General features: G+C 39.9%; 1 protein-coding gene across 4 annotated transcripts in view; it reads left to right on the top strand.

The window, feature by feature from the left end:
* Positions 1-3,936: 3,936 nt before the first annotated feature.
* Positions 3,937-25,721, top strand: part of MAPK10 (mitogen-activated protein kinase 10) — a gene marked incomplete at both ends in the record, with an annotated part of 72,818 nt that continues 51,033 nt past the window's right edge. Inside the window, 2 exons of one of the 4 annotated variants that reach the window (XM_084204491.1) lie at positions 3,937-4,008; positions 13,472-13,641. In XM_084204491.1, coding sequence (XP_084060617.1) covers positions 3,943-4,008; positions 13,472-13,641 — 236 coding nt within the window. Of the gene's footprint in view, positions 4,013-13,415; positions 13,642-25,721 lie in introns of those variants that run through there. The other 3 variants (XM_084204492.1, XM_084204493.1, XM_084204494.1) reach the window with 3 other exon arrangements.

Here is a 25,721-nt window from a genome sequence, read left to right on the forward strand (position 1 = left end):
ACTTTACTGAGGCTCAACATTGGCCTTCTGACCTTTCACAAAAGGCTTTAAATATACTGTGTCAGGCTGATGCCCTGTCCATTGGGCATCAACAGGGCATCCCTGTTGATTAAGGGATGCAGAGATGATAAACCATCATGAAGGTATTTTCTCAAAAGAAAGTGATGCTTTTTCCAGATGAAGGAGCTCAACATGGTGAGTGCAAGTGCTTAGGCTCTCCTTTGGGCCAGCAGAGCAATAGCCCAGACCCCTCAGACTGGAGGTCTGCATCTCTGAGCCTTAAGGCAAACACAGTCTCCCTGTCCGTGATCCAGGAACCACTTATGTGAAGGATTAGGCAGCTTGGGTAGAAAACAACACTCCTAGGCCAAAAGATTTAATCTGACTGGGCCAAACTGCCCAGACATTCCCTGGGTACCAATATCATATAGCACTGAGGGTGACGAAAGATTTCAAGGATGAGCAGAAAGGTTTACTGCAGGAGGCTATATTTGAGAGCTACAGCTACTGTTGGTTTTCTGGTCTGTTTTAACTACTCTCATGGTTTTTTCTCTGTTCTCTGTAATTATACTAATAGTATTGATTTAATCCTTTCAGTCTTCAAAGAGCTGTTTGAATAATAATTAGATAATCCTCCTGACCCCTGGAGAGACAGATAACCATTATTAAAAGTAAAAAAAGCCCGAAAAAGTCCTTGTACAGAAAAGGAAGATTTGATAGGAGCACTGCAGGTAAAGAGAAGTTCATGCCTGAAATCTGGACATGTCTTTAGCCCACACTCTGTTTTGAAGAACAGCTTTCCATAAGGAAGGAAGAGTGGAGTGAAGAAGAGGATGGCAAAGCAGCAGGCTAGGTGGAGGCCAAACCTCAGTGGGTCCAGCCAGCAGTTCCCTTGGGGGCTGTGCCACAGCTCAGAGGATTTTCAGGATTTTCTTTATCTTGCATTCATGGCTGGTTTCCTCTTCCTGATTTTAGTGCCTCCTAGTTTTGTTTTGCCTGGAAGTATGTCATATGTTTGCTGCTGAGTCTTGTATGTTTTTGTGGCTTCTGGCATACAGATGCCTTGATCATAATGAAGATTTGGGATCCAGTTGTGGCTTTGCTGTTTCACCGGCAGGTTTTCTCCCTGTAATGCTACAGAAGTCTCTGGCTTCCCAGAGTATCTTATTCTGTCAGCAATACTGTTCTCCCAGTTCTCCGCCCCTTGGGAGATTTCACTCAATTTTGAAAAGGGAGAGTGTCAGAGGTGGGGTAAAGAAATATTGGATGCTTATGCTCTCACGTAAAGCTCCAGTTGCTGGTGAGTGATGCTGTTTGTCTCAGTAGCTTCTTGTTTTATAACTGGTTTATGTTGTAACGCAATTATCTCAGCATCAGGCCAGTTCTTTATTCTGACACTTCTTAAACATCTCTAGTGATGTGGTGTCAGCTCGCACCAGAGGAGATGTGATCAAGGAGATCTGCGCAGCTGAGCGTGAATCTGTTTTTTCCTGCCTGAAGGAATTAGAAGTTACATACACATGGGATCCCTTACAGGGCACTGAAGGGAACCTTGTATGAATTTAGTAAACATTTTAGAACGTTTAGAACTCAAGTCTGTTTTGTCCTGGGTACACCTTTCTGTGCCATGGAAAGGTGGCATTCATTCCCGTTGTACAACTGGAGGAACTCAGCTCTGTAGTGATTCATTTGGTGTATCTCATGTACTGAGGAGTATGAGGATTGATCTAGGCCATTAAAACATACCATACTTCTATTATTTTCTAAGCATTAACTGCCCACAAGGACAACATCATAAATTTAAAATGTATTCCAGTTCATAAAACTCAGCAGTCTGTTGTTCTGCCCAGGGTGACTATTAACAGTCACAGTAATTCCTGTGGACAGCTGAGGAGCAGGGAATGACTAGTAATGCATGCATAATATGAAGTATATCTTCTCAATAGACCCTCACAGCAAATTCAGGGAGAAACCAAAGTCCCCCAATTTTCTTCCCTTCCTTTCTTCACTTTCCACCATTAAGATCTGTCTTGAACATGGTATACCACAGCTATTGACATTTCAGTCATTGAATATTATAGCAATGTAATGCATACAGCCAGGGAGTATATCTGCAGCATGACAATGTAATTACCTGCTGGCTTTCCAGAAATCATTGGCAATATGACTAATGTTAAAAGCCTTTTTTCCTTTTTTAAAAAAAAACCCAAAACTTCCTTTCTTCTTTTTGTTTTAATATAAACTGTAAAAACCCTCTGTGGAATATGAGACTCTGGTAATGACTCAGTGGGCAGTGAGACAGCAATCTCAGACACTGTAACGTGATGCAGAAAAGGTCATAAACTTGCTTTCATAACAGGATTATTCATATATTCATTCATTAAAAATTAAACACATGTGGGAGCACATGGTGCATTGAAGTTGGCAACTATTGGTGAATACTTTCTTATAGTTTTTTTAGTCCTGATCAGTTGGCGTGAGTTGAAATTGCTCCAAATTAAGTCTTGTCTTATTTAGTGCCATTTACACTTGAAGTTAGTTAGCTCCTACTGAAGACAAGTGCCACAAGTAGCTACATAGTGTTTCAGAATCATAGCTTTGTCTTTATGGAGTGATGGTTGGATGGTTGTTTTGTTTCCATTTTTAAGTCTTTACAATATTTAACAGAAAATCATTAAGTTATATATAATATATCTAATTTTAGCTGGAAGTTGCTCATTTTTTCATTGTACTGTTCACAGGTTTTTGTTGTTGTTTTCTGTGTTTGGCTGGGTTTTTTGTGGTTTTTTGGAGTCATGCAGAAGAATCTATGTGCTCCAAAGTCCTGTGACGTAGCTGCTTATCCCAGCCTGACAACATTGCTGGGGGTGTTTGTCACTGATGTGCCATGCTAGAATACAGCTAGGACAGGACTGGCTAGGCAGAGCTGGATGGGGTGCTGTGGAACTAAATTAAAACAGCTGTGATGGGGAGGCCTGTCTAGTCTAGCCTATGGCTCCCTGGGCCAGTATCAGATGACTGGGAAATCCAGAAATAGGCTGGGCATGGAGTGGCAGACTGTGACTCAGGGGTGTCTTGAGTCAGGGGTGATATTTCTGAGGTTAATAGCCTTCAGCAGATTTCTTCTTATGTGAATTTGCCTAATCATATTAGTGCTTATGTTGACTTCTGGCTTCCACAGCAACATGAGACACAGTTTCACTGTGATGAAACAGTGTATGAAGAACTATGTCCTATTGTTGATTCTAACCCTGATAACATAACTTGGTGCCTTTTTTTAATTTGAAAAAAAAAAGGATGAGTGTTTTCCTTTCATTTTTCAATATGCCGCTCATTTTATGTATCTCCAGCATATTTCTGCTCAGACAGTTCTTTTCTAGGCTAAAAAAAAAAGTCTTTGTGCTTTAGACCCTTCTTACTGCCCTTTTCTGTAGCTTTTCTAGTGGTAGAATGTTAAGAACGAGAACTACATGGGATGCTCACAAAGTGGATGAATTTCCACAGTGATGTAGCTAGTGTTTCCACTTCTATAACTTTCCGAATACTTGTCAACTTAGGACTTGTTTTTCCTCTGTTTTTCCTCCCCATAATAAGAAGTGTCTCCTATTCCCACATTGTTTAGAACATTATTGACCTGATTTTGTTGGTTTTATTTTGGGTGTAAGAATATGCAAGTGACATGATAAACTTTGAATTAATGGCACCAGTTGCTGTAAAGTTTTCCAGATCTAGCCAAGTCATATTTGGGGCCATAACCTTGACAGGCATTGACAGAATTTAAAGCTTTTTTACAGTTCAGTGTTACGACATTTCTGGTTTTGACAAGCTGGGTAACAAATCAGGTTGGTTTTATAATCCAAATGAAGCTAGAGCTGCATTATTCTTGCACATCAGCAGCCAGACAAGAATTCTATGTCTACTTTTTTTTAATTGCAGGTATTTATGAGCCGCCATTTCTTGTATTATTGTGCTGAACCTACTCTGGATGTGAAGATTGCCTTTTGTCAGGTGTGTGTTCCTTACAGGTAAAACAAGGTACAGTATATACTTGTACTTCATTTTTGTAATACATGCTATAATAAGAGAAAAATAGAAGTGAGTTTCAGCAGCTTACTGCAAGTAACTAGTTATAAAAATGAGAATTAATTTTAAAAAATAGAGAAATACATCACAGAGAATTACTTTTCTATTTGCCCTCAAGTTTATTTTGTAATTTGGTCTTAATGATTTTTGCTTTTGTTTTGATAAACCATCAGTTAATATTCTGAGGTTTTTTTAGTGGAAAATAATGGCACAGTATTCAAACAGAAAAACTTCAAATTAAAACTATTTTTTCTTAGTTTCTGTTCTTCTGATACAGAGCCTTTTACATTGTAGCCTGTGACTAATTTTCTGTTTACCTATACTGGAAGTGGAGCAAGTGTAATTAGAATTGTGGTCTTTGTCTTGTCTCCCATTGAACACCATGTGCTCTTGAGGTCCTGGAGCCATGAGGCTGCACTAAAGCCAATTCTCTGTTTCTACATCACCCTTGAAATGGTTTGGTCACAATGTATGGAAGCCCACAAAGCTGAAACTAAATCTTTGATGCAAAGAAAAAGGTTTTTGATTTATACAGTTTTTAGTTTTCTTGGTTAATTTAGTTAACATATTTATTTGCAAATCTGTGTGCATAATTTTCCCTTGTGAAGGAAAGATTAATTTTTTTGCTCACTTCTGAACAATGTTTTGTGCTTGAATTCTGTGCCTTCATAATTTTAAGGGCTTTTTGTGAGGTGGGACATCAGTACTCTAACTGGAGACATATTAGGGACATTTCACTTTTTGAAGTGGAAAATAATGCTGAATTCTTAGAGGAATTTATGATAAACGCTATTTTTTTCTTTTATATTACATGTGGAGTCCAAGTGAAAGCACAATTGTGAAAAAGGAAAGGGATATTACTTGTGTGAAAGCATTTAACATGAGACAGTGACAGGTGTTAGAAAATTTATGTTTTTTAACCCAGGGACACTAAATATTAATTTTACTGAGAAGGTTGAATCTGGACTTAGGAATAATCAGCTGTGGGACGGGTCTTGGCTATTCAGTTTGATAATCTGCTTAACTGTATTTTCTATTTTTTTTTATTCATGTGCATGTGTTTAACTGGCTTAATTCTTCCACTGCCAACTTTGTCAAACGTAGTATTTTTGTAATGTTTTGACAGAGTTTGCTTCCAAAAAAAAAAAATTGCTGAAATTGCAATTTTTTTTCTCAGATTGTATGAGAGAAGTGTTATTGATAAAAAATACTTTCACTGTGCAGAATAGAGGTTTTTGCACAGCTCTCCTCTCCTTTTTACTTAGACCATTTTGGATGCATTTTATCACTGAGTGAGATAATTCCTATTTGATGGCTGCAGCAGGTACCCAGAATGGCGTCATCCACTAAATGCATACAAAGAGATACTATCCTGGCATTGTAGGGAACAGAATTCCATCCTTCAAGCACTTACCACACACCTTTTCAAGGTCTTCAGACCTTCAGATTAATTCTCTTGAGGATAAAAACTGGTTTAAGCTTCATGTTAATTTATTTTCTCCATAAAGATAGGCTCTGATCCAAATAACAGCTGTAACTATGTGCAAGAACAGTCTCTAAATTAAGTGTCTGCTTGCATTAAGATCTGTCTTGGGTGCTGTTCATTTGTATTGTTTAGAGTGGGATGGGGGTTATATCTCTGTCCTTGGTCCAAGCGTCCAGATCTTTATTTAGAGACTAGGAATAGTGTCCAGGTGGTAATATTGTTTAGTCCGTTCTTATTCCTGTTCCATTTGAAATTTATGCTTCACTGTAGACTTTCTTCAGAGTGTTTGTGCCTAAGTGCCTTTCTTAAAGCTCCAATATTGAGGAGAACCCCGATTATTTTTAGTACTGGGGGTGTATTTTTCTTGTACTATGTATTTTTGGCCTAAAAGCTTTATGTGCTCTGAAGGAAAGTGACATATTTATAATTACAGGCTCTTATCTTTGACATGGAGCTTATGTCACTGAGCATACCAGTTTTGTACAATGAAATGCTAATTCAGCAGGAATGGAATTTTAAGGATTTCCAGCTTAAGGAAAAAAGAGCTGCCCTTCCTGAGAAACACTCAGTAGCACAAGTAGGGTAAATATGTACCTCCCCACCCCTTCACCCTGTTTGCAGTGTAAAAACACCCAGGTCTGGAATTACTGGGCATGGGTAGCCAATTCATGTTCTGAAACAGCCACCTCTTTTAAGGCTGAGGAAGAGAACATCTGTTTTTCTATCATAATAGAAAAGTAGGACAAGAATTTCACTAGACTTCTGTAGAATTTCGCTAGACTTCTGTAAGGCTGGTATCACCACCAAGCTTTTATCTGTAGGACCCTACACATTTTTATTGTAGCACAAGGTAATGCAGAGTACTGTGTCATGAGTAGAATGGGACATTAAATTTCAATACTAATATACTAACAATATCTACTAATTCAAAAAGAATACTGACTTCTTCATCCATATTTTTCTCCATTTAGTCTTTCAGTATCTTTTTTTTAATGAATATCAAGACATGTATAGCCTGCCAGAATTTACATGTTCCCTAAGCTGTAGGTATATGGGATGCCTTTATTTAAAATACAATTCTAAATGTAGTGTGTCCTGTGATTATGCCTTCTACCCAAGGGGAGATTAGTTGATATTCAAAAGTTACCAACAATTGATGTATTAGATTTTTATGAATAAAATGATTCTTCATAGGGTCAAGTGCTCTCTATTTCTAGCTAAAGGTGTGATTATTTAGCCCCATATATTCTTTAATTGTAAAAGGGAGAACCCTTTCATTAGCCATTTTCTTCACATCACATACTGTAATTATATAGTTCTATTGAGAAATCTACTTTCTCTCCTGTATCTTTGGCTACATTTTGCATTTGGATCACTGATTTAGTTCCTCTCCATAAAGAAACCTCAGTCTCAAGGAACCTTTCAGTGTTTCTTGATCAGTCCTTTCAACCTTCTTTGGTGTGATGGCCAGCCCTGGATGTCACCTGTGTGTCAGCATTGAGTTCTTCAGGCATCAGGGGGAGGAGGAATCATTTGAAGTAGTGTTTTCTTGTGCAGACACTCTCAGATTGCTCATTTGTAGGAATCTGGCCTGGAATGGGGGCCACACCTCTGGGACACAGTGACTTCTGAGCAATACATGATGCCACAGTTAGAAATGAGCTATGAAAATTTGGTTTCATAGGAAGGAAGGAATTAAAAGCACCAAGAACTCAGTGAACATGTGGAGGACAAGAGAAGAATAAGTAAATAGTGCTTTGCTTCATGCTTTGAGTAGATACAATTGAAAAGGAGAAGGCAGACCTGCTTCTTAGTGTGTAATCAAAACTAGGTAAGAGCTAGGTAAGGCGATAGGTTTTTGGTATCTCAGTTAGAAGAGGCTGAACAAGGACAGGGTGTTTAAACAGACAGACAAAAAGCAACAGCTATTCAAAAAAAACCCCAACCTTAAAAAAAAACCCAAACAAACAAACAAACAAAAACCAACCAAAAAAAACCCCAAACCCAACCAGCACTTAGAAACATTGTACTACATTTAATAAAATGCTTTAATATGGTGTATTGAAATAGAGTGAATAAAGCAAATGTAAAAAGATTGATCACTGATCCGTCAAGGCTGAGTTGTTTGCAGGGGTCTGTTGTCTCCTTAAAAGGTTAAGTGCAGAAAGCTCCCTGTCTGGGGGGCAAGGCAGCTGGAGAGAGATTAAAAGAAGGCCAGAAATTAGCTTTAAAATCCCACTCAAAACACTAACATCAGGAAGACTGGGTAACTAATACAAGCTTCACAGGAGGGGATTGTGGTGGAAGAATGGAGAACTGGGGTAAGATGTGGCTGGTAATATCAAAATATGTAATATTACATCCAACCACACACACATGAGATGAAACCCTGTGTAGGAGATTGGATCATAGTTTATGGACTTTTGAGTTCAGGGAGAGCCAGAAGAAGTGAGAAGCCTGGCTTTATGGAGAGAAAAAAATAGGTAAAATTTCTGCCATAAATGTGTCATATATAGAATACACAATTTAAAACAAAATAGTAGATCTTTCTATGCAAAGACACTCTCTATTTCCCAAGTGACAGCTTCTGTGGCCATTCAAATTTACACAGCAAAACCTGTGACCATGAAATTTGAAGCAAAGGGCTCAGCAAATTCATGTTCATGCCAGAACTCTGGCACTTGAAACTTCTGTGAGAATTGGAGCTGTGCAAGTGGGAGGACAGCCATTAAATTCCTAGTGCTGCTGGCTGAGCAGATGCACCCAGGTGAGCAGGGCTTGCCTGTGTGCACATTTGCAGAGCTGGCCAGAAGCCTGAGGGTTTTACCAGACTCTTGAATGCCCGTCTGTTCAGCCTCAGCATTTGTCTTTCAAGGTTAAATTGTAGCTTTAAGATATCCTCTCTATCCTGAGGGATCCAAAGGCATCCACCTCTGCAATGTGCTGTGGTCCACCCAGATTCTTTGTCTGAGGCTGGGTGCAGATGTGGGGGCTGCTGGGGAGCCATCGTGGTGTCTGGCTCAGAGCATCCTCTCTGCTTCATCCTGCTCATCTCTGAGCTCTGTGCCAGCTGGAAGTCAGCCCCTCAGCCTTCCATCTGATTCTTTCACTCACCTGTCTTTACACACACCTGGAGGGCTTTAATTGATTTCAGAAGCTTGCATCATGGCACCCTCGAATGGGTGTTCCTGCCAGGATTTCTGTGGGTAGACAGGGAAGGATACCAACCCTGAGGTAAAGTTTCCCCTCTGCTGATGCTGCCAGCAGAATCTGTGACAGTGCTCACTGTCTTGGAGATGCAAGGGAGAGCAATTTGCCTTAAATTGCTGCTAGCATGGTTTGTATTTATAAAAGCTGAAATGAATGAGATGCTGAGCTGCAAAGACATTGCTCTTCAATAATAGAGGGAATGGTGTTCAGAAACAAAGGTCTGTCAGTAAAATATGATAAGTGTAGTTATTTTGTAGGATAGAAATGGACAAATAAAATGGGATATCAGGAACCAATTCACCTTACATTATAGAAAATAACATAATTTTATTTCTATTGGGCTTTTTAGCTGTCTTGCTCTCTGTACTCTGAAAGAAAGGAAAAGAATACAGTTTGTAGCTCTGTGTGAGGCAGTGAGTTATTTGAGTTCCACTGAATTTTTAGATACTTGTCCTTTGAAAGCAAAATACATGCTCTCTAAGCAATTAGCAATGGTGAGAGTATCTTTTTCCTTCATGTCAGATGCTTGAGTCTTGACAGTTTATTTTCTTTTCTCTTTCTCACTTGTCAGGTTACTAAGCAAACATCATTGCAAATATGGCTATGTGCTCAAGTGAGCTAACAAGGATAGTTAGGTTTTCAGGGATGAGAAACTTTCACTTTTCTTACTCTTAAATTTCTCAGTATGGAGGAAAGAGAATGGCATTGGGGAACGTGTGTGTGTGCACTAGAAGTTTTCAATTAGGTAGTGAAAGGAGAAAGTAATGGTTCATGCATTTTTGTACATATAAAATGAAAGCTAAGTTGCTCTCAGTGTTGAAGTAATGTAATTTCATTGTCCAAATGTTTATGGAAACTGAGAACAAATGGTATTTCCATGCATACTTTGAGGAATAATCTTTCACCTTACACAGAGGTCTGAGAAACTTTAATGTGTTTTGTTCAAAGTTTCACAGCTTCAATGTTTCCTGTTCTGGGGCCTCAGTATTGTAGCTTGCCCAAGTTCATTTGAAGTTCATCTGAAAATGTATTAACTCATTGGAATTCACTTTACTATATGAGACCTATATATTTTTACTGTGATATCCTGATTACAATGTGTATCTATAAACTTCCTCCCCCCATCTATTTCTTAATGAAGTGCTAATTCCTGGTTTCTTACTATGTTAGCCTCAATCCCATTTGAAAGGAGTTTATGGTTAGGTGCATCTAGAGAAGGGTGTATACTGGAAATTGCTCACCCTGGGTTCCTTTCTGATGCCCCATAATCAAAGCTTTAACTTAAGCTGCCTGTACAGGATTTGTAAGCACTGTGCAGTAAAACCTGAATCTGAAATAACTTAGTGGTGTACAGAGGGGCATCTGGGGGAATATCAACATCTGTAACAACACCAAGGCTTCTGGAAGGGGGTTTAAATGAGCACTGAGGATGTTAGAGGAGAAGAGCAAAATGTAGTGTGTAGGCTTCTTTAAGATGAGCTATGTGAATTTGAAGATTGGGAGGAAAACCTTTTCATCGGGGTTTGAAATGAAAACTAACATTGGCAGGCTCTGTAAAGAGTATGAATTTCCTTGCTAAAGGGAAAAATTTTTTTATCTTAATTTTGGAGTGAAACAAAACTGCCATTTCCTTGTCCTCAATAGGAAGTGGCTGTTGAACCAACCAGAGAGGGTTCTTGATTATGTGTCAGCTTGGTTTGGGGATCTGATCAAATGTGATTAATCCAATAATGCTGTTAATTCATTGACTTAGGGATTTGGTTTAAGTCAGCATCATGACAAGGATAGTTATATCATTCATCTCCTGTTGTTATGGAAGTAAGCAGTGCATTGGACATTAGTAACCTTACTGTGCTTTTGTTTTGCTTGTTTAGGCTTTGGTAAAAACTGGAAAATAGAGAGTAGGGTAGGTTTTTTTTGTAGTTTTTAGCAGTGTGGGTTTACAGCGAGGAGGCAACTTAGACCTTGGCCTGTCCACAAAGCTGAAATTTTTGTCACTCAGAGGAGGCATTCTGCTCAAAGTAAACTTCAAACTAAATCAGCCTGCCTTGAATTTTTCCAAGTAATGCTTGGTGTTTGTTTTCTATCAAAGACCTCATGGGGGCACAAATTTTTAAGTAGGGAAAAAGATACTAATCTAAAAAGAAAAAATGATTCCATAAAAAATGAAACAGTCTTTACCTTTCCCTCTGTCACACAGTTAGGAGCAGATTGTCATTGGAATGGTCTGTGCTGTGCAGAGGATGAGCTGCTCATCAGGACATTTGCATTTTCTTATCAGTTGTGGTCTTCTGGGTCCGCCACTTTAATTGCTGTTGACTGAAGCAATTGGATATGTTAATTACCCATATAACTGAGGTACTACAGAGTGGTTCTTCTCAGCTGTTTTAATTGATTTTTAAGACATTTCTACATTTAAAAGAACCAGCTGCTGGAACTGCAGCGGTTCAGAAACCCCGCTGTACGCAGCTTGAGTTTCCTGAGGCTAGTAGTTCACATGGTCAGGCTAACCTAAAAGCAAGTAATTTTTATTCTAGACATAGAGTGGTAAAATATGTGCTCCCATGTAGCTCCATGCCACACAAGGAGCTGTCAGGTGGCTTGGGAGTGAGGACACAAACAAGTTGTGGCAGGCCTGGCTCATCCAAGCCTTAACACAGTCATCCAATTTGTTTAAAAAATTCACTCTGTCTGTACTTCCAGAAGAGCTGGATATGAGTCAGGCTCACTCAGAATGCAATTTTTATGCTGACACTTTATATATAAACACTGGTTTCAGAGTAATGGGTGTTAATGCTGAAGATGTCCTGCATTGTTCTGATAATGACATCAGGAAAAACACGCTCCAAATGTGTTTGTCTAGCCAGAAGGAGTTGTGAAATTCCTGTCAATCAGGAGCATGTTATTAAAAAAAACCAAAAAACATCCCAGTTTCAGGTCTGGTATGAATGCCTGAGCTGAATAGCCAAATTTATGCATCTCTCTTCACAGATTGGAAGATGTTTTAAGACTGAGGCTACACAGTGTGAATCAGATGCAGCCTGTTTGTCTTCCAATGAGAGAAATTCAAACCTCTTTTGGAATTATTTCACTCTCTGGAAGCTTCAATTTAGCACTGTGTCAGTGTCCATAAATCTCTCACTTTTTGTGTTAGGGCAAGGCCTCTCCTGCTCTCCCCCTCACAATGTTTGATGAACAAGTTAATATAAAGTTACCAGTTGGTTTTCTGAGATGAGACTTTGTGTTTGAATGAAGAGCTGCATTGATTAAAATGTTTCAAAGTCTCTAAATGAGGTTTTTAGGATGATGCTGTCCAGTGCCAAAGGGCCTTCCAGTCAGATAATGGACAGAAAAATAACAATAATTTTTCCAAGGCAAACCTTAAAATCCAAGTTCTTTGAAAGGTCAGTAATCTGTTTTTAATGGCCAGATTTTTGGAACACTGGAAAGATGCCCTTTTTAATTGAACGAGTAATGTAATCAAAGTCAACTTTACTTTTTTCCCAGCTCCATCAAATTTCAATGTAGTAGTCCATAAACACATAATGCATTTGATCATTCAGATTTTTTTTGGGGAAAGAAATTTATAATAGAGCAAATAAGGGAATTTATAAGCTATGTTTGGGAGCACCAAAAAAAAGCATGCACAGAGGCATAGCTGGTTTTTTGGTTTTGCTTTATGGAAGGCATTTGGGCATGTCTTGACTTCCATAACTGAACTGTCAATTCTTTCAGGGCAGATTTGTTGTAATATGTTGAGCTTTTGATTGCTGTGCTCAGCATCACGTACTATAGAATCCTAAATGACAAGCACTTAATTCTGATTTTTATCTCAAATTACTATAAATTTGCTCTGTAATCCATAGGGAACTGAGCTCAGCAGTAGTCATAAAGAGGTTATAATGTAACTTGCTGCAGGGTAATTTTACAAATTTGAGGGAGGGTTTTTTAAGTCTTGTAAAAATTATTGGTTTTTAATTTTACAGTTTTGGGGAGGAGCACTGCTGTGCAGTGCTAGCTACAGTGCTTGGTTTTATGTCATCAAAATTGTTGTTTGCTGCATTTGTTAGGCCGTGAGAGCAACCCTCCCTCCTATCCTTAGGAACCCAGAACTCTTGAAGACCTCTGGAGCTTCTGTATGAATCTCCATGATACTGGGCCATGCTGGGTCACAGCTTGTCTCATTAACTGCTCTGTTTCTTTTGCAACCCCTGTTGAAAGGTTCTCAAAGCCTTTATCAGGTGCTCAGGGAAAGTTTTAGCCTTCATGGGAATACATTTGCTTGTTCTGTCTGATCCATAATGAAGGGCCTGATTCCTGTGTCTCCTGTCTCACTTCCACACTGAGGAAAGTCACCTTATTTTAAATTAATTGCAAAACAAATGAGGGCAGAATCAGCACGAGCTGATAATCCAGTAGTCATGAGGCAGGAGTGATGGCAGGCAGAGACCAGTAGTTGGCAGTGACTCTGTCACAAACATCAGCTGGAGAATTCACTGGTTTTCTTTAATCAGTGCCTTTTTATGGTGACTTCCTGGATGAAAGAAGTTTTGATACAGTCTTTATGAAAATGACAAGAATTTATATTGAAAAATTAGGCTGACAGTGCTTTATCAGTATTCTAATGCTTTAGCAGCCTTGGTTTCTCTGTTTTTACCAACCCCTCTCCCCTTCCCTTCTTCTGTACGACAGGGATTTGGGAAACAAGTGGATGTGTCATATATTGCCAAACATTACAACATGAGCAAAAGCAAAGTTGACAACCAGTTCTACAGCGTGGAAGTAGGTGACTCGACCTTCACAGTCCTCAAACGCTACCAGAACTTGAAACCTATTGGCTCTGGGGCTCAGGGAATAGTTTGGTGAGTATCAGCACTTTCTCTTATGATGCTTGGAAACAGAATTGGCATTTTGCATCTCCTCACAGTTTGCCAGCCACAGCTGTTGTCTAAAATTGCAAAAGTAGCAGTCAGGCAACAGACGTCCTGAGGCAGAGGGAGCCCAGTGGTTTGCTAATAAATTCCCCGGCTGGTGAGAGCGATAGCACTGGGTTTGTTTCTCCACACAGCAAAATGGAACTAGCAAGAAAGCAGGGGAGAGATCTTATCATAATTGACAACTGAGGCTCTATTTCCAGAGGCAGTGCAAATAATATCCCAAGAAAACCCCGTAATTTTAGTCTTTGTGCAGTAGAAGTCACTGGGAGCAATACAGAAACTTGTCACATCCCACAGCATTCTCAAATGTTCAGGGTGGATGCCTTTCGAATCGAGGCAACTGCTAATGTTTCCTTTATTTCTAAAAAGTGATGTTGCAGTGATGTGAATAATGAGAACAGAAGACGAATTCAGTAGCTCTCCTAAACAATGCAATTTGAATTTATCATGTTCAAAAGTTGTGGAATCCTGGGTGGCTTTTGCCTCTGCATTTTTAGACATGGCTTTTGAATTTCTGTGGCTTGTATTTAAATGTCTCTGTGCAGGCATTTGTTCCCTGTTTAATTATGAGGCATTTGGGTAGCTGTAACAATCTTTTATCTATAACTTGATCGGAGGTGAAGTCTTGATTCCATCTGTCACCTCTGTCACTGGTTTTTTTTTCAGAATTTGATGTAAAGTGTGTTGCTTTACAGGTGGAGGCAGTGGTAAAGCAAATGTTCCTTTAAGCCAGTGGCAAATGTTTTTTCTATGGATTGTTGGAATTGGCACCATAATTGCCCGTGTAACAGCACTGAGAGCACATCCTTATGTGTCAGTCCATGACTTACAGTGTTTAGTATACTTTGAGACCATGCAAGTCCAAAGATTGACCTAAATGACCATTTGCCATATTCCTTATCCTTAAAACAACTCAAGGCTGCTCTTAAATCAGCCTTGGGAAAGAGGCATATTTTGGGTTCAGGACTACTGAAATTAATTTTGCATTGTTTTTTCAATTCCATATAAATCAAAGATGTTTTTTCTTCCTCCTTTCTATTCTCTATTTCAGAGGAAAATCTATCCTCTGTTTCAGAGGAAAATCAGGGGTTTTTTTAACCTCTCTGCAACTGAATTGCTGTAATGATCAATTTTGAGCAGCAAAAAATAGAGAAATTAAGCTAAATAAAATCAAAAGCACCCTGTGAATGTTACTTTTATACTAAGAGTTGACAGCAAAATGTAAGAACTTCTTAGGAAAGAAAATCAAATCAGAAAACAAGCAAGTTCAATGAAAGTTCAATGAAAGTTAACACAAATCCCCTGAAATGGTGAGTAGCATGGAGAGGCCATTAAAGGCCTTTTTGATGATAGAGATATAGAAATATTACACGATAGATGGGGAAGATAATGAGCATTTTTTTCTTAGTTTGTGTTACATGGTAAACTGCCTTTCACAAGGCAGAATTTACCAGAAATACAATAAACCATCCATCATGAAGAATCAACGGTGAAGTGATTAATTAATGAAAAAACAGTTGAGAGATTTGTAGTTTAGCTAAGAGAAAACAATCCATGATGAGAAACATCTTCAGTTGTGCAAGTTTCTCCTTAGCTAATATTACTAATAAGCTTACACAATAAGCTTTATTAGAATAAGTTTCTACTGTAGAAGATTACTCTGTTTAGAAGGATTTTGATGGAAATAGAGTTACATCTAGAAAAAACTGATTAAGGCAAAAAACCACCAAACACCTGCCTATTTATGCCATACAACTTGCTCTGGTGGAGGTAATTTGCCCTGCTTGTCTTGTTCCTTTGCAAAGAATAGCCATGAGGAGTGCCTCCATGAAAATAGTGGGGAAAACTTAAGACATAGCTTCTTTCAGATCCAGTGGCTCTGTTTATACTCGATGGCTTGTTCAAGAAGTGTCACAGATCTGGGATGCAATTCTGTCGCCTGCTGCCAGAATTAGGAGAAGTGTTGAAGCCTAATGGGTGATTTCTGATTGTTCCCTCTGCCAAGGGCAGGCACAGGTAGGATGGCACAGAGGGGTTTAGGCTCAGTCCTCTCAGAGCATGGACACTTTCTGGATGTTCCTTCAGGATAACTGTAGGTGTGGACACTACCTCTTATTGAGTGGAATAGAGAGACAGCTTTGGTGCATAGTGACACTTGGGTTTATGGAGTGATGGAGCACGGCTGCTGAATGCTAACTCCTTTTAGGAGGAGAGGCCTGATGTTTTTCAGGCTCTGGAAGGTGTTGCCAGGGCTTCCTAGGCAAAGCCACAGAATACTGAAACCTTTCTCATACCTGTTCTCAAACTTGTTCTATGAACACGTTTCAAGATAAGCCGGAAAATGTCAGTGGAAAACAAATTATGTCATGGAACAGAAGCAGGCACAGGAAGCAGAAAATGTGGTTATGAAAAAAGTAGGCACTTGATTTCACTGGATTCTGCTGAAAATTACATCAAAGAAAAAATTATTTTCTTGATATGGAAGCATTAAAGATATTAAATCTTCAGGATATGATAATTCAGTGAATTATGTGAAAAAGAGAAGACCATATGGTGCGATTGTTATAATTGTGCCCATGTGAAATAATTATAAACCCAATGAGGAAATGGTATTTATACAGACATAGTATATGTAGGATCTTTGGAAATTAATCTTTGGGCTCTTTCAATGGGTTTTGTATTAACTATGTTCACAAAATGATTTTAGCAGCCGAAAGAAGGATACAAAACAAGCTGCTTGGAATCTCTTGAGCAGGGAAGCTGCTCTTCACCCTGCAAACACTATTCTTTATGAAAGTGTGGGCTGTTTTCCCACTGTACATCACAGTGACATCTGTGAGAGAGCCTCTAAAGGGTGTGTTTGCATATCATTATCATGCTGTTATTACCGCATGACGACGATGGGGCATGGCTGAAACACAGCTCGGAGTTTATTAAACCAAACTGTAGTTGTAAAAGCTGCACAGGCCTGTAACCACACTAGTTAATCCTTGAGTCTGTCACAGAAACAGAAAACAGTTTTCTGAGCTTAATTAGATATGTGCCATTAAAGTGCTGAGAGAAGAAGTAGCTGATACCCCTCTGCAATGCTAGGAGGGAGTTGACACCTACCTCACTTTGCAAGGGGCTGAGAAAGAGTGACAGGTCACTTTCAGCTCGGGTTTGTGCATGGTGGATGATGGTGGATGGAGAGGAATTCTCATAAAATCAACAGAAATATGCTGATGTTGGAGTGGGTGTTTCTTTATGTTTTAGATGAGGGCTTTTTGCCTGGAAGCAAGGTAATTGATCTGTAGGTTTTCTGCTGTGGTTTGCAAGCCATCATTTTTATGTTGCCTGTGATATTTCTGATACTGTCTGTGATGCCTAGAAAAATGGTGTTGTACAGAAATATTTCAAAAGCAATTTGAAGGGCCTCGAACAGTTTTTGAATTTACGATTGAAGCAAGGGTGAAGTCCAGGTTTCTGAGGCAGATAGGGAAGACATCACTTACAGGCTTGAGGACACAAGTAATTAAAGTCTTAGCAGTATCTTATAGAAGACATTTGGCCTGGTTTATAACCACATGGTGGCTATGCCTGTGTGTATTATCAGGAGAAAGCTATAGCTTTGAAAACTAAGTTATCTGAGTGAACATCAAATAAATGAGTCTGATGATGCCTTTCAGCTGAAATCTTTTATCTTGTTTTTTTCTGAAAAGTGAGCACAAGCTTTCATGCTGCATGATGTTGAGATGTGGTCTAATGATGTGTCAGCTGGACTGGAGAGGTTGGCTGGGAAGGGTTTTATTGTGTCTTGTCGATGCAGGAAGTTTCTGTGTGAGTAATGTTTGAGTGGAGGATATGGGAGCAGGAATTATGCTTTTATGAGAGCATTTCAGTGAATGCATTATAAATTTAGAAAGAACACCTCATCTGCGGATATAGAGAAGACTGTAAATATATTCCTGAAGTAGTAAATTGGGGAATGTGCTGCAGATATCTTTCTTTGAATTAGTGGTTTGGTAATACTTTTGAGCCTGAACCTAAAGGAGATAGCAATCTTTTTGTGTTCCCTGTAATAGGTAGAGCCAGCAAGATAATAAAAAGCTTCCTGTCTTGCCTAATATTACCATAGGTTCTCCCTTGCTGATTTAATTGTAATTTAGTGATTGACTCTTATGGAGTACAGGGTTCTTTCAGATCAGCCTGTGGTGATGGTGGTCCTTGTTGTAGCTAATAAATCTGCTGATTCTTTCCCTTAAGTAATCACAGCACCACAGAACCATTTATGTTGGAAAAGACCTGAAGATCACTGAGTCCAACCATTCCCCCAGCACTGTCCATCACTAAACCATGTCCCCAGGTGTCACATCTGCACATCTTTTCCAATACCTGCAGGCGTGGTGACTCAGCCACTCTCCAGAGTGTTCAAAGGCTGGAGGGGAAATGTGACAGGTATTGCCCACTACAAGGTGCAGAAACACTTGAGCTCTTTTGTACAATGGTTATTCTTCAGTTCTGGTTTTGTGTAGCACCACTGGCTCCTGGGATGGCTAGAAGGATCTCAAGGGATATTGCAATGGGAATATGGTAAAAGCCATAGAAAAGAGCAGTTGATGCTTCTGACCACAATCAATTCCAAGCTCATACTTTTGCTGTAGTGTAGTGGGAAAAACACAAAGAATAGTGGTCATATCAGTGTCTAACATCTAACACAGAATTTTATTTATATTGTTTAGCTGGACACTTGAATATTTTTCTCCATCATGGCCCTGCTATCCCAGCAATACTGTTTTGATTTCTTTGTGTCACTGAATGAAATACTGTATTCCCTGATAGAGATCAACATTTGTGCATGTATAAACTGGTATAGCTCAGCTGAAGTTCAGAGATGTTCTCTGTGGGATCAAACACTGATTTTCCTCAGAAGAGGAGAACAAAGAATGCATGTCATTCAGAGGCAAAAGGGGGTGAGCAATGTATTTGGATATGCCTAGAATTTCAGTGGCCCTGAAGAGAGTGGCAGCATTAATTTTGTCAGCCCCGGAGTCCCACGTGAAGCAGAACTGAGCATATGTCATGAGTTTGATTACTTTCATTCCAGTTACAGTTACATCTTGCAGGCTTTTTGTGCTTAACATTCTGTTGGCTGGCACTGCAGATTGATACTGTTCTGTTGAAGGTTTTTTCAAGCTGTGTCCATTAGTTCAGCCAATGTTCTCTTCCTCGTGCTGTTGTGCGCTTTGCTGATGTGCTCTGACATCCTGCTCCCGAGGAGGTTTTTGAAAACAACTTTTAGAGAGTTTTACAAGTGTGTTCTGTGAGAGGAATGTAGGAAATAGCTGTCACTTTGCTCTGGGAACTGTTGCTGTACTGATATTCCAGTGAACATTGCAGTATGAACAAATTCTGCCATGTTTCCCAGTGCTAATCCTATCATCCCAGTGCTATCATCCTATACAATGGCAACCCATGGTGATTTAAATTTTTTTTCTGCCTTTTTTTTTTTTTAACATTTTGGGAAATTCTTGTTGCAACACCAGAAGTTAAACTCACAGCAAGCTTCAAATCTCATTCATTTGTACATTGCAGGACTTCTCCCCAGCTCCCAGTTTGCAGTTACACTGCGGTATTCTTTGGATTTTCTAGCATGTCATTGCTCTGAAACACCAAAACCATGTATTGCCCATTGATCTGGTGTACATGTGAAACAGCACATTCTGCTTTGTGGTTCTGATGTATCTATGCCTTGGTTCTTGAGAGAGACAGGAAATTTCCCAGTTGTATTTGGAATCTGGATCACCAGCAGGTGACTTTTATGGTGCTGAGAGATTCCCAATGGGTACAGCAAAGGCTGAGTATCTCTCTGTATTTGACCTCCAGAATATTGAGTGGAGATGCTTGTTTAAGTTGGTCAGATTTGTGTTTCTCAGGCTGATTTATTAGAGTTTGCATATTAACACATATCCAGAGACAGTTTTCTTGCATATGGAGTGAGAGGTAGAGGCCATATCTTGGAGTGCTCTTGCAGCAAAGAACTGAGCTTGGATATGGAAGGAACTGCTGTTAGCATCACAGAGAACTGTTGCCATGTGACAAACTATACATAACATCTAAAAAATAGGACAGATGGATTGGATTGTGTTTGAGTCATTGTTTGCTTTGATTCTTGAAGCTTCTTCTATGTACTACAATTATCTATAAGTGAAAAATCTTCTTTTTCACTTATAGATAATTGTAGATATAGATATAGATAGATTTTAAAAAAAAAAAAGGATATACCCAAAAATATTTCTCAATTTCTTATTTTTCTTTTTCTTTTTGGTAATGTCCTTTTTCTATCAGAATGCAGAGATTCCTGGTAGGCAGGGAGTTGCCACATATTTCACATTTGTCTTCTTTTGTTTCATTTCCCTTTGCTTGTAGACAGAAATCTAAAATTTAAAATGTAGTGGTAATCACAAATTGTTTGTAATAAAATGTGCCACAGTATTCTTTTATAGCAAAGAAATCATGCCCTCTGTCTCTAAAATACACTGCCTATATTTCTATGTCCTTTTTTGACTCCTTTCTCCTTAAAGAACTCGTATAGTTTCCATGACTACAACAGTTAAGCAGGCAAAATCTATTCCATATTTATACTCTGCAAGTTTCTGGGGGAAAAAAGTAAATAAATTTGTGAGGGAGCCATCTCTGTGCAATCTGTTTTTGTGAACCCTGGCAGCAATGCTCCCTTTACCTGGTCAGTACTGTAAAGGCAGGGTCAGGCTCATTTGAGAGCCCTGGCAGCCAGGGCTTTCAGCTGGATTGGTACAATTCTCAGGCACAGAGCAGCTTTCCTTATAGCTGTGGCTGGACCTGTGGTCCCCTTGGAGCCATTAAAAAATGCATCAGCTGTTTGTAAATTCTGTGTCTGCAGGGAACTAACTGATGATTGTGAAACTTAAGCTGTATTTGTTGGTTAGAAACTCCATTCAATTTACACCTTTTGCTGTCAGACAGTGATGTTTTCAAGCCCTCTTCACAGATGTCAGGTGCCTATCTGTTCCTACACTGTCAAAAGCTTCCTTTTGGTCACTGACAGATCTCCCTTTTCTAATATTTGTCCGGGGTCACTACTGTGATGCAACTTACTGGAGCGATTTTTTCAAGGCTCTCTTTTCTCCTCCTGGAAAACCAGGACTGGCATTAACTACTGTCAGTGCATTGTAGCTGCTCCTTAAGAGACTTCAGGCTTATCCTTCCATGCCATTCACCTGAAATCCTATCCCCACTGACATGAACACCCTTGCCATCATCATCACTGTTCACCATGTGTTTCACATGAGACCAATTGCACAAAACGCTTCTGTTCCTTCTTAGGACCAAGGGGTTTCTCCTGGGTAGGAGAATGGCCATGGCCACATGGAATCAGGGAGGTGGGGCAACAGGACAGGGCATCTAAATAAAAGGGCAGGCATCAAAACAAAGAAGCAGTGGAACCAGAAAAACTGGTTAGAAGAGTGGAACTGTAGAAAAACTAGAGCCAGTCTGGAAAGAAGTGCAGCTCAGGTAATTCAGTGTTCTTTATCAGCATGTATTGCTGATATTTATTCTCTAAAATTAATGTTGTCTACAGATTTTTACAGTTCTTTACAGAAGGTAATATATTGTAATTAAGGCTTGTGTCTAAGGACCTGTCCTTAGACAATCGTAAGAGTCAGTGGCAGCCAAAAAATATTAAAAAGAAGTTGTGGAAGATAGACAGTATGAAACAAGATATTCTGTGTGAAGCCTGGGTGAAATTTGTGAACAATGCAAGGCATGTCTGTCATGACATGAGTGGGAAAACAGCAGAATGGGCAGAAGTCTGCAATAGAGACAGATAGTTAGAAGGGGAAGCAGAAAGTAGGAAGACTCAAATACAGGAGTCCCTTTGCAAGTCAAAAATAGGACATGGAGGAGTTGGTTTGTTTGTTTGTGGGTGTTTTTGTATGGAATTTCTTTCGGGGAGTTGGTTGGGTTTTTATCTTTTTTTCTTTTCTGGCTTCAAATACAGTGTTTTAAAATTCTGTATACACATCTAAGTCTTGAAGTTTCTGGTGTAACATGGCAACTCAAAAACCTCATTTTAGGGTGAGGGTCTGGAGTGATGCAGAGTGCCCAGGGAGGTGCCAAGGAGAGCTGCTTTATTGAAAAATCCAGGCCTTTTTAAGCAGTCAGGCTTTTCTCAGTTACATAGGTTTAAATCTTAACAAACATAATTCAGCCAACCACCATACACCAAAATGTGAACATGCTAGGTTTATATAACTTGTTTTTCTACCCCTAATTCAGCTGAGTCTCTTTGCCACAGTCCTTTTCAACATAGCCAAAGTAGTAGACCTGAGCCATGATTTTACGTGGCCTTCTCTTTGTAAGGTTTTACCTCCATGCAGCACCTAATATTTTTTTATTTTGTTCCCACTGGAAAAAGACACTTTGGCTTGTAATGCAGCAGGTAAAATATGCTGGTTTTGTCTGCTTAGAACAGCCTTGTGTAGATTGCAGGTTTAGTTTGGGGCGTAATGAGAATTTGAGTAGCCTTTTAGGGTTAAACTTCTTACCTTTTTTCTCCCATGATTATCATGTTGTAGGTGAAGGATTGGTAGCAGTACACTTTTATTCCACTCTTGAATTTTGGTTTTTAGGCATTTGAGAAATGCAGCAAGAAAAACGAAATAGCATTTCTTATTCACCCAAGTGACAGCTTTTGTTCTGTTTGTCAGGCAAGCAAGCAAGTCTTTTAAATTATGGTTGTGAGGGAATAATAGCAAGATAGTAACTGGTTTCTATTCCAGTCTGTAGGTCCAAAAAATAGCAGGTTTATCACGTGACTGACAGTTTGAATGTGGTAGGTACTCAGCTTCTGGCAGATGCACAGACTCTGCCTCAGTGCCATTATTTCCCATGTCTTCTAAATTGCTGTTAAACAAGGAAACTGGACTTTTTCTGGCTGTGCTGCTTAACAATCTTGAAAACTGTCCAAAGTTTACATTCCCTGCTGAGTTCAGAGAAGTAAATATCAGATCTCTTTGCCAAATTCAGTGTCTTATACCCATTTTCCAGATGTGGGATAAACATCTACTTAATAGGGTTTACCTGCAAATCATGATTAAGCTTCTTTTGCCCATGTGTTTCCTGCCACTGAATATTGATAGGCACCCCAGCTCTGGTCCATTTTTCAGTTTTTTTCCTTGCTCTGGCTTTGGTAAATCCTTGAGCATGCCAAGAGTGAGTAGTGCAGGATAATCTGGAAACCATGAGGTTGTCACCTCTTACGTGCTTCACATGTAGTAGAAACTGTATTGGTCTAGAGCCCTTTCAGAACAGGATGGAAAATCAACTTGGCTCCTTTTGCTGCCCAGGTTGATTTTCCTAGGCTGGCAGCTAACAAAAGCTCCTGGCAGCTAGCAGACTGTGTAGTGAGTTAGTGACAAGAGACATTCAAGACCAGAAAGTGCAAAGCGCTGATTTTACAGTGCTGTTCAGAAAAGTATTAAACAGCCGAACAACTTTCTGAGCCAAGTACAAAGAATTAGCAGAGCACATGCAGATGAGAAGTATGTAAACATGCTCCATACTCAGCATCCTCATGAATATTTTAATCTCCTGGCAAACAGAACCAGAGCCCATTGAGTGGTGTGCCAAGCAATGTGTGAACTTTATGGCTGTTTCCACATTGCCTTTCCCACTGTATCCCTGTATCCCCACTGTCTTTGTGAGAGAAAATGACTATGGGAAGAGTTTTAGCTTGCATCAATATGCACAACTGATAGCTGGTGGGTAAAATAGTCCTTGTTAGGGCATCACCAACTCACCTAATTAGAAAGATAACTAACTTTTATTGTAAATACGTTTATTAAAAATAAGTGTTCCATTCTTTTTTATCCTTGCAGCTTCTTTTACATTGTCTTATATATGATGGCTCAAACACCTTTCTTCAGACCCTCCCATCTGAAATTTTGGCAGATAAGAGCTCTCTCAGCGTGACTAAATTGTGAGATAGATTTCACAGAGAACTTTTCAGATCCAGCTGTCCTTAGAATTATGAATGAATTCTGCTTCCACTTTTATCTTTGCTGCAAAAGGCTGCTTGGCTTTGACATTTTAGGAAATGACTGTTGTAGTTGACAAAGAATGAGCAACACAGATTCAAAATTGGACTGTTATGAATATAGCAATGATACAGTTTAATCCTTTATGGGTGGGAGTAAAGGGACTGAATGATATGTGAGCTTGGACTTTGTGTTTGCATGTAAGCATGTAGGCTGTTGAGCCAGGTAATAGACGCCCCTACCAGAGAGAAGATGACTGAGATACTCAGTTTTTTCCCTCAGTCTTCAGGGGCAACCTCTCTTTCCCACACCTCTGCAATGGAGGGACAGCAGGATAGGGGCTGGGGGAGCAAAGTCCCTCCCACTGTAAGTAAAGATCAGGTTCATGGCCACCAAGGAACCTGAATGTACAGGTGTCTGTGGGACCTGATAGGAATCATCTCAGGGTGCTGAGGGAATTGGCTGATGTAGTTGCCAAGACACTCTCCATGATGCTTTAAAATCCATGGCAGTCAGGTGAAGTCCCAGATGACTGGAAAAAGGGAAACTTTGTACCCATCCTTAAAAATGATAGAAAGGAGGATCCTGGGAACTACTGACCTGTCAGCCTCACCTCTGTGCCTGGGAATATCATGGAACAGATCCTCCTGGAAGCTGTGCTAAGGCACATGGAGGACATGGAGGTGATTCAGGACAGCCAGCACGGGTTCACCAAGGGCAAGTCCTGCCTGACCAGCCCTGTGATGGAGTGACTCCATCAGTGGACAAGGGCAGTGCTTCACATGTCATTTCTCTGGACCTCTGTGAAGCCTTTGACACAGTCCCCTGTAGCATCCCTCTCTCTAAAATGGCAAGAGGTGGATTTGAGGAGAGGACATGTGCATCCAGAGGGTCAGCAGGTGAGAGTCCTGATGGACATCAGTGAGAAGTGGTGCCCCTCAGAGGTCCCTACTAGGACCAGGATTGTTTAATATCTTCGTTAATGACAGACAAAGAGATCGCGTGCACATCAGCAAATTTGCAGGTTTATGACCTTTAAGAAGACCAAGTACAAGGTGCTGCACCTGGGTTGGGGCAACCCCAGGATGAGCACAGGCTGGGGATGAACAAATCCAGAGCAGCCCTGCCCTGAAGGACTTGGAGGTGCTGGTGGATGAGAGGCTGGACATGACCCAGCCATGGGCACTGGCATCCCAGAAAACCAAACACATCCTGGGCTGCATCCAAAGCAGGGCAAGGGAGGGGATGAGTGAGCCCAGCTGTCTTTCCTGATAAAATGCTGAAATGTAAAGATAGAGCCACACACTTTGAACTTCTTTCTAAAAATTCTCCAGTTTTTGTGGCACGTCTTTGAAGTTTAAGCACTACAGAACTCACTATTACTCTTGACAGTAATGCCGCATTTTCATTCAAGGACTGGGATGATAATCCCAAAAAATACAGGCACTTCAGTCCTCTCTCATGTTACTTCATTCCAACACAGGATAATGGATCATATGTTTCACATGCACATTGCATCTGCAATGCAGGAAGGAACATTTTGAACCCAATCAATAATCTCTGCAGTGAGGAGGAACTTCATGGAAAACCTTGGCAACTGATTTATTTATTCTGTGAAACTGGAATCTGGTGATAGTAAAAAAATGATGACTTGTGTAGCAGCTGGGGAGGCAGCTTGGTTTTATTTTCTAATCTAGCTGCTTCCACTGGCTTGCAAGAAGCTGTGAGCTGATGGAAGCGCACAAAAAAAAAACAGCCTGGAGCCATAACTGGCAACAAGAAAAGTGCAGTCATCATCCATTGTGAGGCTATATTGGTCTTCTTTAGGATCAGCTCTGAATATTCTCTCAATTTCTCTGCATTTTCAGAGGGAGCAGAGCTGATCCAGAGAGTGTAGTAGCCATTCCTGACAAGAGGTCTGCAACTCTTCAGTACAGTCATTCTGGA

The sequence above is a fragment of the Fringilla coelebs genome (assembly GCF_963513975.1).
Source record: "Fringilla coelebs genome assembly, chromosome: 4".
Taxonomy (NCBI): Eukaryota; Metazoa; Chordata; class Aves; order Passeriformes; family Fringillidae; genus Fringilla; species Fringilla coelebs.